This window comes from Cucurbita maxima, unplaced genomic scaffold (assembly GCF_002738345.1).
Source record: "Cucurbita maxima cultivar Rimu unplaced genomic scaffold, Cmax_1.0 Cma_Scf00007, whole genome shotgun sequence".
NCBI classification, from domain to species: Eukaryota; Viridiplantae; Streptophyta; class Magnoliopsida; order Cucurbitales; family Cucurbitaceae; genus Cucurbita; species Cucurbita maxima.
The window spans coordinates 4,653,056-4,666,696 of NW_019272023.1; the positions used below are offsets into that span (position 1 = coordinate 4,653,056).

The window sequence follows — 13,641 nt, forward strand, 5'->3', positions numbered from 1 at the left end:
TTTGGTTTTTTGGGGGTGATAATGGAAAAGTTGACAGATAAGTCACCCTTACTGCCACTCGACAAAACCGTACATGAGATTTTCACCTCATACAGCTCCTCGTTCAATTCTTTAAAGTCATTGGATCCTTTTCCTTGTTCGAGAATCTTCTCCCCTCTTCCATTCCGTCCCCCCGAAAAGTGACCGAGACCAATTCAGTCACGTTTTCATTCATTTGAAATCTAGGCTCTTCTACGTCATTTTTATTTACTTATTATTCCCTCTCTTTTTTTCTTTTCCCTTCTATCATTCCTTACAAACATGTCAACCACATTCATTTGCAATGGCAAATGACATTTCCTTCCAAGACATAATTTTTTTAAAAGTTCGCTCATAACACTTGATCTCAAACGAGTTCATATCTTAAACAACGGTGAGTAACGTTCAAATTTGTTAATACATTTATTCATTTTACATTATAATAGCATACGACAAATAATATAATACAGAAAGGATTCGAACATTTGTATACTTATTCTAAAAGTTTATATAGGATGAGTATGATGAAGAAGGAAAGGTGGTTTGATTGTTGTTGAGCTCCAAAACCCCATTTGAATGGGCAACCTTCCCTTTTCCTTTTCCTTTTCCTTTCCCTTTCCCTTTCCTTTCCCCTTTCAAGAAGTTGGAGAACCATTGAGCCGAGAATTTAGAATATCGTTTCAAATTTGGATCATCGAAATCTACGTAGAACAATCCATAACTTGAATCATATCCATCCAGTAACTCAAATACGTCAAGAAACGACCAACTGAAGTAGCCTTTTACGTTTGATCCATTCCTACAACAGTTTCCAATTTGAGCTCAACAACACCGAAATATGTGTATGTATAAACAGAATGATTATCTAATTAAGATTTAATTAGTTTTTGATTCATAGTTTTTGTTTATATAAGGATTACCTCAAAGCATCAAGAACAGCACCAATGTAGGCATGCATGTATTCCACTCTTGGCTCATCTTGTAACCATGAATTTCTCTTCATTGGAAGACCTAACCAACATGTTCCAAACAAACTTTTATCAAATCAATAGATTACAAAATTTAATGCTTTTGAAAAACTAATGTTCTTAATCTTTCGTAATAATATTTCGTAAATGTAACCCAACTCAATATGGATTGTTCGAATTCATCAGGTTCTCAAATCATTTGAACACTCCTGATTTTTACACAGACTCAGTAATTCATGGAAGGTAAAAAACACAAGATACCATTTGGACTCATAATTCATGGAAGGTAAAAAACACACGATACCATTTTCATAGACGTAAGTTGGAGGATTGCCATAAACTTGCTTCAAGTACTCAATTACCATTTGGAGGCTCTACAAAATCAGTCTTGCTTTTCAATATCATAATAAGAAATACAAAATATTATTAAACGCAATTTATTATTTTCAACATTAAAAATAGAAAATATTTACTCACCTCGGGTGTCGTGACATTTTCATGTATCACTGAATCAAAAAAAGTAATTCCGAGTTAATTTCAAAAATATTATTTAGATACTTACCTTCTATATCCCATTGGTAATAAATAATTTAGTTTAAACATTTTTTTGTATTCGTGGACAATATCATATCAACGTGGATGTTGTTTATTCTTAATATGACATCTGAGTCATTGCCCTTATCTTAACCTAGAACAAAGATGTCGTGAGTCTCGAAGGTGTCGAACAAAGAGTGTACTTTGTTCAAGAGCTCAAGAGAATGAGTCAAGCCTCAATTAAGGGGAGGTTGTTTGAGAGCTCCAGAGAAAGAATTCAGGTGTTTAACAAAAGGTGTACTTTGTTCGAGAGATCTAGAGAAGGAAGTCTCAAAGGAGGCTCTATGGTATACTTTGTTCTAGAAAAGGATAATTAAGAATTATTGGAGTCCCACATTAGCTAATGAAGGGGAAGATCATGAGTATATAAGTTAGAGACACTATCTTTATTGGTCCCAAAAGCAAACCTTATGCTCAAAGTGGGCAATATCATATCAATAAGGAGGTTCTTTGTTCCTAACATGGTGTCAGAGTCATACCTTTATCTTAAATTAGTTGTATCAATAGAATCCTCAAACGTCAAACAAAGAAGTTGTAAGCCTCGAAGGTGTAGTCATAGTAACCTAAGTGTCAAACAAAGGATATACTTTGTTCGATAGCTCCAGAGAATATGTCGAGGCTCAATTAAGAGGAGTTTGTTCGAGAGCTCCAGAGAAGGAGGCACTCAAGTGTTGAACAAAGGGTGTACTTTGTTCGAGGGCTCCAAGAAAAGAAAACCTCAAGAGAGACTCGATGGTATACTTTGTTCGAGAAGATGATTGTTGAGGATTGTTGGAGTCCCACATTGGCTAATTAAGGGAAAGATTACGGGTATATAAATGAGGGACACTACTATCTCTATTAGTTAGGCCTTCTGGGGAAACCAAAAGTAAATTTATAAGGCGTTCTGAGGAAAGGCTTTTTGTTCCTAACATGGTATCAGAGTCGTACACTTATCTTAACTTAGTCTTATCTAAAAGAATAAAAGGAAAGCATTAATATCTAAAAGAATAAAAGGAAAGCATTAAGGAAAGCATTAAAAGATACTGATTGCTTTTGCTCCCATATCAGCTCCAAGGTCTCTAGTTTCCATCATGAAGCTATAAGGATCATCTTTGATATGCCAATTCTGATAATGAATGATCCCTACGAAATCAGCAGACCCCTTCACTAGACTGCTCTCATCATCACTGAAAATTGGCATTTTTGACCCTACATTTTTCTTCATCAAATTAGGATACTCTCCAAACACTAATGGATGAAGCACCCTTCCAACCAAAAACAAGCAACAATTTAGTCTCGATATTTTCAAATTTGTAACAATTTAACCCGAGATACCCTAAACTTACCAATTAACAAGAAACTCATAGGCTCTTTCAACAGCCTTTGCGTCTTCTTTTGATTCAGTGAAAGGAACGAACCGAAACATATAGATGCTGATCCCTACGAAACCATGTTGTTTGTCCTGTGCTTCGAAAACAAATGTAAGGACTAAAATAGATTATTCAAAAGTTCGAGGACTAAAGAGAAATACGATACCTTGTAGTTATTTTTGTACAAACTTGCAGCAGATGCGTGTGCCAATAGACAATGATGCACAACCAAATAAGGCTCAATTGATGAGTTTCCTTTAGAACAATTTCTGGTTCCAAATGGAGGCGAGCATCGTTGAGGTGGTAGAAATCCTAAGTCGTATCCTCCCAACGCAAACACATTAGCCTCGTTTATAGTTGACCAATGCAACACCCTATCTCCAAATTCTCTAAAACATACCTCCGCGTATGCTTTGAAATCTTCTCTACATTCACGTTAAAAATCCGATATATTAGTCAACTTGAACATAGCTGATATAATAGCTAAAACATGTCACATCGATTAAAAAGTTTGAGGTTTTCACTACGTAATGGCCCAAGCCCACTGCTAACTGATATTGTCCTCTCTGGGTTTTCCCTTTCGGGCTTCCCCTCAAGGTTTTTGTTTGCTATAGAGAGGTTTCTATACCCTTATAAAAAATGCTTTGTTCCCCTCTTCGAGGAGGCTGAGCCCCAAAGAGGGTGGACACGAGGCGGTGTGCTGGCAAGGACGCTCGGCCCTGAAAGGGGGTGGAATGGGGGTCCCACATCATTGATTGGAGAAGAGAAGAAATGCCAGTGAGGATGCTGGACCCCGAAGGGGAGTGGATTGTGAGATCCCACATCGGTTGGAGAGGGGAACAGAGCATTCTTTATAAGAGTGTGGAAACTTATCCCTAACAAACACGTTTTAAAAACCTTGAGGGGAAGCTCGAGAGGGAAAACCCAAAGAGGACAATATCTGCTAGCGATGGGCTTAGGTCGTTACACCCTATGTCTATTTTGGAGAAATTATTTCGGAAAGTCGATCAACACGATGTGGTTGACAGTTCTGAATCGTTGGATGTATAAGTAAATCTTAAACATATAGTTATTAAAAGACATGCAGGTTTTCAAATTTACACAGTTATAGAAAAGCAGCCATATTTTGTGTTCGGTAAATAGAGATGCAGGGGAATAACGGGTCTTACATAATCTTCGGACTAACCCATCCGCCATACTCATCTTCAAGTGCTTGTGGAAGATCAAAGTTATGCAATGTTACATGGGGTTGAATTCCTATTCAAGAAGATCATAAGATAAATGTGCATAAGAATAGAAGCTATGATTGAAACATTGGGCAACAACCATGGGTGATGAGTTCATTGATGAGATTGTTGTAGTATTCTAACCCCTTAGGATTTATGGGTCCTCTTCCATCTGAGAAACAAACAAAAAATGTCTTAAGTTTTTTTTTTTCTTCTTTCTTTTGGCGTACAGCTTTTAGTGCATAAGGGCTTTTGTTAGTTTACTTGGAATAAGTCTTGACCATGAGATGGAAAATCTATAAGCATCAAGTCCAACATCCACCATCAACTTCACATCTTCCTACATTAACAAACATGATCTTATAAGCTAATCGAGTATATGAACCAAGCTTGGGCTAAGAAATTAATTAACAAGAATCCAATTTCGCCACTCGTGTGATTCGGCATTTTTCTACATCTACTGCGACATGGACATGTTACTTACTTTTAGCTTCTAAGAGTGAAGATAATCTCCACAGACCACACAAGTCCTTTTCTCATGCTTTGTCCTTAATTAGAAGCAAATTTTCATGAGGTCACCCTACATAGAATTGCTCCAAGTAAAACACATTGTGAGTTAGGACGAAGTATGCTGAAAGAACCCGTGTTGGGTCACTCAACAAAACATACTCCAAAGTTAAGTGTGATTTGCTTAGAGCAATTCTATGTTGAATGACCTCTTTGAAAGTTTTCTAGAATACATGTGAGTCAGGACAAAACATGCTGAAATGACCCGTGTTGGTCTGTGGGGATAGTTTTCACTCTTAGAAACAAGAAATAAATAACGTGACCATGTTGTAGGTAGATGCAGGGGAATGTCGGAGTCATCGGGCGTCAAATCCAAATTCTAAATCCTGGGCATAAAGTGTTACACGACTTCATCTTTATAGCTTATAAACGCATATGGTCCTAGTTAATTTGTCTATCAACATATATAAGAAAACTCATTCGATCTTTACAAAATTGTTCACGATTGACAGTCACATGTGAAAGTATAGAGAGCAAACATGTTTGGTAAGCTAAAATGAAACACATACCTTATATTTGTGATATTGATCACATGCTATGTCACCGTCTCCTCCAGGTCCATCTCCTACCATAGATTTAAACCAGAATTGTGTTCATTGGTGAGTAATAGCCCCATGAAAATGACTCATTTTGTTCAATAAATGAGTAGAAAAGAAGAAGTGATACACATACCAGAATGAGCATAGGTATCCCAAATGCTTGGTGTCCTGCCATCTTGTTTAGCTGCTCCTTCAACCTTTACATTTTGGCTACTTCAACTGTTAAGCTTCTATAAACAAACCCTCTCTCTCAAACTAAATAAACCAAGAAAAGGGTCCAAAAAAGAGAGAAGAACCTGATAAGCAGTGGTGCCGGATCCAAAAACAAACGTAGGTGGAAAATCGTATCTGCTATAAGAATTAGCAAAAGCAGCAGCAGCTCCTATACCTGTTGACTTTAAGAGCATCAGCAACAATAGCCCATTTATGAGACCCAAATTTGACATGTTTTTCCCCTTTCTTCTTGGGTTCTGAGGATCAAAACTAGAGTTTATATTCAAAGCGATCTGTGCAGAGAAAGCCCCAGAAGCTTGTAAAGCCCGACAGCGATGGCGACGGCGATCCCTTCAATGCGAGAGGAACCACTTAATTAAAGCTATCTGTTTGTGTGAATGGAAAAGAGCTTCGAATTTAAAAGTATTATTTTGTTGATGGGTTTGAGCATTTATTTTATTTTTTAAAATTTCCGGACCGTTTGATTCTCCAGTCTCGTAATTCTTTGAATTAATTAGAAAAAGTGAATTTTATAAATATAAAGCAAATAATTAAAACTTTTAAAACTAAACCAAACCAAGAACATTTTATTTATTTCAATAGAGAATTATTATATATTTTTTGTCTCTATTATTAAAAAGTAATAATAATCCTGCATAATTAAAAATAAATAAATAAAATTAGAAGATAAACTGGGTTATCCGAAAGTTCCTAATTTTGTCTCCAAATTTCTATGATTTACCGAAATTTTTACTTTTCTACTATTTAACAGTTATTGATGATATAATTAAAAATATTTATAGCATTAAAAGATTAGTTTTTTTTATTTTAAATAATGACTACATTGAAAATATTTATTTATTAATGACGCGGAGAACTTATCAAAGGCAATGGATTTTTCTGCATGATTCATTACTACTTTACAAAGCAAAACGACGGAGTTTCGGTGCGTTTCATGCAAACAGCCGGCTTTCCATATAAATAATTAATATTAATTAAGTAGACATTAAAAAATTAATTAAATATTTGATCGATAGATATGACGAATATATCATTGACGGGAATGACTAAACTAATTATTATCATCTCTTAATTCGATCTCTCTTATTATTAACTAAACAGAAAAAGAAAGTACACGTCCAAGTATCACAAAAGTCGTATCACAAAAGTCGTATGTACGAGCAATGAAGGGGTTTAACTACTACCTTGCTCGAGATTCATTCATTGGCCTTGAATGTGTCATGCCTACAACTTTGTTTGACCTATAGATAGGGGAAGGTGTATTCCAATGTTCATTTTCTCTTTAAGTCGCTTATGGCACGTTTTCCCATCAACCCAGAAGCTTCATCAAAGGTCTCTATTCAAAGAGGCCTTTCTATAGGATGAAGTTTTGGCACATGGAAAGCGGAATGTTATCTAATATCGATGCATTTGGTCATATTATCAAATCAAATAAACCTTCCTGGTTTGTAACGGTTCGCTAAGATAATGTCTCTTTCAGGTTTCTCTTCAAGATTTAAAACGGTCTGCTAGGAAGAGGTTTCCACACCCTTACAAAAATATCACACCCTTGTAAAAATGCTTCGTTCTACTCCCCAACCGATGTGGGATCTCACAATTTACCCCCTTCAAGGCCCAGCTTCCTCGCTGGCACTCGTTCCCCTCTTCAATCGATGTGGGATCTCACAGGTTTGGTAAAGCAAAAAAGAGGACGGCAAGTGGTTGGATTTGGTTAAGATGGTCTCCTGGATTTGGTATTTTGTTCAAACAAAACAAATGCATACTACATTGGTCGAACTATTGGTCGAACTATCAGGGTATTTGGACTTTGGACTCAATGACATGAGTGAGTTTCAGAGAGCCTATTTACTTGGTGCTCTACCAAAAAGAGGGTTATAGAAAGGCTTGTTCTCACTAGAAAACACCTAAACTCACCCTGCAAATACTAAGATCATCAGACATAGTTCAATTGGCCCTACAAATCTCTGAGAACATAGTCTTAGAGCATTTCTTTCATTAAATGAAGAAGGGGAAACAATACTCCCACTATAACAGATCAATTCATCATATACAAACACAAGATTATACGCAGAAAATACCAAGGTTTTGATTTCTTTCTACTTATCTTTTAAGGATTACTCCATTTGAACTTCCAACTTCTTTCGCCCCATCATCCTCCGAGGTTGAAAGCTATGCTATGTCCCATCTTTCCTTAGCAGCTACAGATAAATGAAACATGTACAACTCAAATGAACCTCTTAGAAATTAATATAAGAGCACAAAGACCATGTCCAATTCATGAAAAACAGGCCAAAAGGGAAAGATATTGATATCAAGGTATAAAATGGTATAGACATAAGAACTACCAAAACATTGCCTCCATGTATTTCTCGAGTTCCTATGAATTTGAATGAGGAATTAGAGCAAACCCAGAAGTGAAATCAAGTGTATAATGGCAGATCCGTCCAAGCTCCAGAGACATGTCCATTCTCACAGACATAAGCTCGAACAACTGGCTCTCCATCATCGTGGTACCCAAAAACTCGCCTCAAACAGAAGGCGGAATGCAAATCCCAAGTCTCGTTGCAAGAACAAAACGCACAATTCACATCAATTTTGTTCCTATTGCCATCCCTTATCGTTCTCCAGACATGAGATCCCTTGAAGTTCTTGAAAACGCCTCTGAAAATCATGTAATTACGCTTCTCTTCAATGTGAACACATCCAGGCCAATCACAAATGTACAGAGAATCGCCGCGGAATCGGCTACGAAGCAGCTTATTTCCTTCTTCCCTGCTTAAGTTCCAAACACCAGATGCCAAATGCGATTTCATGGACCTGCTGATTCTTCTCCTCTCCGAGAGATAAAATTCCCTATCCACCATAAAAACGCCTTTCTCCACTTTGGTAACACCGATTTGGGGGTCGGGAACATCGGAGGCTTCAGAATCATTATAAACGGTATCGAGATACAGATCATCGTAGAGAGACCAAGCACAATCAGAAGCAGAAGCAGAGGCAGAGAGATCAGAATTAACCTCAAATAGAGCAGTAGAGGATTTCGATTTCGTTTCCGTTACCGATAGGTGAGACGCGACCAATTTCATGTAATTTTCATCAGGACCAAGCTCGCGGCCGAGGCCGAAATCGGAATTCTCGAGAAGAACACCGGAATGGATAAGACCCGGACAACAGACAGCAAGCTTATGAAGCGAGGCCCATCCACCGGGGGGAATAGAGCCGCCGACGGCAAGATCAGCAACGAGAGAGGGGATGGCCTTGGAACACTTATTCTTCCAGCAGATGTTGCGGATAATAGAGGAGAATTTGGTGGAAACACAGGCCAATCGAGCCCAGTAGCGGGGATCGTCTTCGAGCTTGAAGAAGATGTTGAGAAGAATGTCGTCGGGAAGGGAAGAAAAGGCAGAATCCGCCATTTCTGAAACTGGAAATGAATCAAGAAACAGTTGTAGTTGGGAAGATTAAAAAGGGTGAGATTCGAATAGTATGGGTGTGTTGAAGCGGTCGGCGGCGAATGTGAAAACTGTCCTCACCATTTGCATCCACAAACGGCCCTCTGGTTTTGCGTCCACACAAATCCCCCAACTTTTCATCATAAAAACACGGACAATACCTACAAATAAATTAAAATAATGTACATTTTTTCATTTTTTCATTTTTTCATTTTTATTTTAGCCACCGTGTTATGATCCAAGCATGAGAGTAAAATTATTTTTACCTTTTAATTATGTTCGATCAAAATTGAACATTGCTTCTTACGGACAAATATCTCATATTTGGATTTGGATGTGTCTGGAACGAGAGTGAAAAGGATTATGAAAGTGGGGAGTTTAGAAGGTCAATCATAGACATTATAATTAAATGTCTTATATTACCTGTGATTCGAGACCTTTACCCGTGCTCCAATTGGGTTATATTTAGTCCATAAAATTAGAAACTTAAAAAAGTTAATAAAAAATTAATGGGATTAATGTAAGGAAGTTAGTAAAGAAAATTTGATAGGAAGCTTAGTTGAGAAGAGATGAAAAAAAGTAAAAAAGAGATTCAATCGATCTCTTATTGCCTCGAGAAGATTGAGGGAATCGAATGATCTCAAAATAACAGGGGTGGCTTGTGAATTTCATACCGGATTCAGGAAAGACAGAAAAGAATGTCATTAACAAGTCAAAAATTGTTCAAATAACAACGCATGTCCATAATGCATTCTTCATTATTCAATCTTTGAAGAATGATGATTATGACTATGCATGAACAGCTTCAACTTGTTTACTCTCTTTGGCCTCCCGTTCGGCTGCTCTTAGCTTACGCTTCTCCTCCTTATAGACACGGTTTCTTCTTTGGAACTGTAAGGTATGGCCCAAACAAACAAATGGAATTAGAACGGATTCTTGCAAAGCGGGCAGAATCATTTTTTTATAAAACCAGATCAACCTACTAGCATTTTGGATGTTCATCCATGTGTTCCTATTCGTTAGCAATGAAACCATTCTCCTATCAAGCCTAAAAAAGTAATTCTTAACAACCTTCCATAAATCAACTCACTAATATATTCATATTGAGTAGAGAGATAAATAACAAATATGATAGGTACAACTTAGAAATCTGAGCTCCATGTCCAGATATATACCTCATTATTCAAAAATGGAAGAGTTGTCTTAAGTGAATGATATAACGATTTTGCAAAAAGAAATGATGCAAAAAAAATGTACATAAGCTTTTTAGTTCGATTTCTGTAAACTATGATTTTAAACATACCCTCTAGAATCATCATGATTGAATACCTCACTCAATTAATAAATATTAGAATTCAAGTCACAATCATAACATGTTAAACTGCTTTTATCTTGTTCCACAAATTCATTTAACTAATTTATATGTTAATAAAGACAACAGCAAGAATAACACAACAAACATAATCTAACCAATTTATGTGTGGTATTTTCATCAAGGTCAAATTAGTAGTTGAAAGAATCAAGTACCAGCTCGACTCACTCTAAACAGCAGTAGTCTTAATTTTTGTTTCTTTAAAGACTTGGTGCATGAATAATTCTATGGAATAATTGCAAGTACTATGTTGTGTCAGGATACTAGATAAATATTTCTAGAATGTTAGGTACACGGCGGCTATAATTTAAGTTTTGAACCATGATTGAGACCTCAAATGCATTTAAGATAACCACTTGCACTTGGGACTAGTGAACCAACCTATGATGGTTTTAGAATGCAAAAAATAAAATAAATTAATTAAAATAAAAAAAATCCACCTGTCTACCCTTTTCCACATGAGCAATCAAACTGAACGTACAAGTGATATAACAAACTTATCTGTATGACGTGATAGCAATAGCAAAGCAGAGACCACACCACTCAAAGACACGCACACATGGAACGATTAAAACATTACAATATAAGGTGACACCAAAAATAGTAATTGGATTGAGATTCATTTCTGACTCAAGTGAGCAACATATCCCAGGAAAAATCAGAAAAGATCATCTGATTGCATGGTGAAAAAAAGTTAACCATATTCCTACAAAAACCTAGCACTGTGATTTTTGTTATTTGGTGGGTTTGGATATAAAAATAAAGTCAATTTTAGCAGAGCCCACCTATCTCAAAACAGATGAAAGTACAATCGAGAGAGAAAAAGCTACTGGAGAAGGAAAAAGAATAAAGGAAAAAAAACAGGTGTAAACTAGTGAAGGGGTTGATACCAAACACGGAGATACTAAGCAACGGGAGTTTTCAAATTCAAATGATCGGTACCAAATGAATAGCGCATGTCAATGCCAACAAGGGAAGATAAGTTGAATGCTATTCTTGTAAATCAAAACTATCCATAGTTGCATGTGCTTTCCAGAAGTCACATGCATAAGGCGTAATCATTTAGAAATAACACTGAAGACAAATTTAAACAACTACCCTAGTGTTTATGCATTTTTCAATAATTTAGTATCTATCATTCAAAAAGTTTCCAACTTAGTTCCTTCTGATTTAGTATTTTTCAATTATATCATTCTCATCCATAAATGTTAAAATTTACTGATGATAAGCTTTCATGACATATATTTAGAGAGTCTGCAAAAATTTAAAATGGAAACTATGCAAATGTCAAAATTTCTACCGACTTCTTAAAAATATGGAGGTCAAGTTAAAAAAATTCCTTACTTAAATGGCATAATTCCTTTTCTAAATTTTTGTCAACTCGCCAAATATCATACAATGTAAACTTATCATAAGTCAGTTCTAACATTTACCGATGTAAATGACATAACTAAAAAAACACAACAGATTAAATTGAAGAAACACTCAAATATTAGAGACTTACACATTTAGCCCCATAAAAACTAACAAATTTAGCTGAGGTTTATTTAGATTTTCACATATGCAAAGCTGACGGTGACAAAGTGATCATTGAAAGGAAGGATCTATCAAGGATATAACATAAGAAAATTGAAAATTAGGACGTGGAAAGAGATCCAAATGCCCCCAAAAGCTAAAAATCAACTGTTGAAAATCGGCAGAATATCAGAGAACAACTTGTGAAAATGAGATTCGGGAGGAGGATTTCATCACCAAGATGATAATGTTGAAAGACTGTTGTTGCAAAGCTTGATATGATGAGACTACCAGTTTACATATTAAAATGCTCATAGATAGAATGCCCATTGACTCCAACAGCATAGAAGCTTACTTTCAACAATCAAGCATCTATATACTCAGCTTACCATAAACATATCCCACTTCCGTTTTTATTTTATTTATTTATTTTTTAGAATAAAACAAACTCTTCACATTAAACTTAGAAGGCAAAACTCAATGTTGTTAGTGTAAGTGTATATAGATCCATATCTTCATAGGGAAGATGTACATTCAGAAACATAAAATCACACAATTGTGTTTCAGCAGAAACACCTAAACAAAATATAACTTTTTTTTTAGTTCAAACCATTGCAAAAGTGGGGGATCAAACTATCTTAATTAGTATCTTATACATTGAACTATGGTCGGATTTGCCTAAACATATTATATCACAAGCAATGTATGGCAAGCTGCTCGCTTGAAACAATAAAGTTGATCTGTCCCTCTCCCTCATTATACACAAAACTCAATATGTAATAGGTTGAGACTGAGGTCTCCACCATGCTTCTCTAAAACATTCTTTCTTGTTGATAAGAACTCTAAAAAGTTCATCAAAATATGGAAAAACTATGTGGAACTGGAAACGGAAGCCACAAAACCTTATTTCTTCTTCGACATGACATGACCTTTCCCTAATCAATCACTATCATCAAAAGCTACAAGATTCCAAGTATTCGCAAATTCAAATTTCTCCAGAAATTTTGTCAATCAACAAGTTGAATATAAAAACAGACCTAATCCAAATCTCACGCAACCGACTTCGGATGCGACGTTAAAAACATGAGCCGAGGTGAAATTAGGCATCAAAAGCTCTAATGAACAAGGAACCACATTTCTAATCGCAATTCAGGCAATCAATCTAACTTATAATAAGAAATAGGAAGAAAATTGAAATAGATGCAAGAAAGCAAGGGGAAATGGAAGGTCTCACCTCCTTGGAATGGTGGAGGCACTCGAGATAATCTTCACGGAGTAGAGTACAGTCCTTTGGTTCTCGGCAGCGGGACATACAATCGCTGAAATCAATCCAGAAATCGTAGCATCGACCCTTGTTCCCGGTTATTCCCCACCCTGACGCCATCGTGTGAACCTTTCGAGGTCACCGCTGAATCGGAATCTCTGTTTTGTGAGTTGCGTTTGGTGTGGCTGCAGCCGCTGAGGCCGAGTGGAAGTTACTAAAATTTAATCGGAGCTGGTTCGGGTTTCCGGGGTATCTGTGGCAAAAATGGAATTTTGTTTTTAAATGACAAAGGGCTCGCCTTAGTTTGAAATTTGTGATGTTTTCAAAATAAAGTTAAATTAATAAAAATATTTTTTCTTCCCATTTATTTTAAAAATAATTTTAAATTTTTTTAAAAAAATTCTTTAATATTATCATTAAAACTATAAATGGTTAATATTTTAAAAGTTTTATTAATATTTTTAAATTAAAAAAAAAAACTTTGAAAAGTACTTTTAAACTTAAAATAATATATAATTATTATTAATAACACCTTTCAAA

The 13,641-nt window shown here is 35.9% G+C and overlaps 3 protein-coding genes across 5 annotated transcripts; all 3 read right to left on the minus strand.

The window, feature by feature from the left end:
* Window positions 1–379: 379 nt before the first annotated feature.
* LOC111482472 (beta-glucosidase 11) lies at window positions 380–6,003 on the minus strand. 3 transcript variants are annotated; one of them, XM_023128274.1, is made up of 13 exons: window positions 5,561–6,003; window positions 5,398–5,461; window positions 5,235–5,290; window positions 4,423–4,498; window positions 4,259–4,330; window positions 4,102–4,189; window positions 3,099–3,357; window positions 2,909–3,024; window positions 2,607–2,827; window positions 1,464–1,492; window positions 1,291–1,360; window positions 939–1,029; window positions 380–817 (listed from the first exon to the last, which is right to left on the minus strand). In XM_023128274.1, exons 1-13 carry the CDS (start codon window positions 5,708–5,710, stop codon window positions 517–519), a joined length of 1,593 nt encoding a protein of 530 aa, XP_022984042.1. In that variant the 5' UTR covers window positions 5,711–6,003; the 3' UTR covers window positions 380–516. The 3 variants fall into 3 exon arrangements, with proteins under 3 accessions (XP_022984042.1, XP_022984043.1, XP_022984044.1); XM_023128275.1 differs by having other exon boundaries at window positions 5,398–5,483; window positions 5,561–5,651; XM_023128276.1 differs by lacking the exons at window positions 5,235–5,290; window positions 5,398–5,461; window positions 5,561–6,003 and adding an exon at window positions 4,643–4,747.
* A 1,443-nt stretch (window positions 6,004–7,446) lies between these two features.
* Window positions 7,447–9,089, minus strand: LOC111482479 (phytochrome A-associated F-box protein-like). The gene is made up of 2 exons (XM_023128288.1): window positions 7,844–9,089; window positions 7,447–7,696 (listed from the first exon to the last, which is right to left on the minus strand). The coding sequence occupies exon 1, from the start codon at window positions 8,912–8,914 to the stop codon at window positions 7,919–7,921; it is 996 nt and encodes a 331-aa protein (XP_022984056.1). The 5' UTR covers window positions 8,915–9,089; the 3' UTR covers window positions 7,447–7,696; window positions 7,844–7,918.
* A 501-nt stretch (window positions 9,090–9,590) lies between these two features.
* Window positions 9,591–13,371, minus strand: LOC111482499 (NADH dehydrogenase [ubiquinone] iron-sulfur protein 5-B-like). The gene is made up of 2 exons (XM_023128311.1): window positions 13,072–13,371; window positions 9,591–9,841 (listed from the first exon to the last, which is right to left on the minus strand). Exons 1-2 carry the CDS (start codon window positions 13,219–13,221, stop codon window positions 9,740–9,742), a joined length of 252 nt encoding a protein of 83 aa, XP_022984079.1. The 5' UTR covers window positions 13,222–13,371; the 3' UTR covers window positions 9,591–9,739.
* Window positions 13,372–13,641: the final 270 nt, after the last annotated feature.

Bases quoted from the DNA above. Each gene is read 5' to 3' on its own strand.
- LOC111482472 (XM_023128274.1), bottom strand. From the start codon at position 5,710: ATGTCAAATTTGGGTCTCATAAATGGGCTATTGTTGCTGATGCTCTTA. The intron at 4,190-4,258 runs GTTGTTGCCCAA...CTTCTTGAATAG, and splicing joins CAATGAACTCATCACCCATG to GAATTCAACCCCATGTAACA. The intron at 1,030-1,290 runs GTATCGTGTGTT...CATGTTGGTTAG, and splicing joins AACTTACGTCTATGAAAATG to GTCTTCCAATGAAGAGAAAT.
- LOC111482479 (XM_023128288.1), bottom strand. From the start codon at position 8,914: ATGGCGGATTCTGCCTTTTCTTCCCTTCCCGACGACATTCTTCTCAAC.
- LOC111482499 (XM_023128311.1), bottom strand. From the start codon at position 13,221: ATGGCGTCAGGGTGGGGAATAACCGGGAACAAGGGTCGATGCTACGAT. The intron at 9,842-13,071 runs GTGAGACCTTCC...CATACCTTACAG, and splicing joins GCCTCCACCATTCCAAGGAG to TTCCAAAGAAGAAACCGTGT.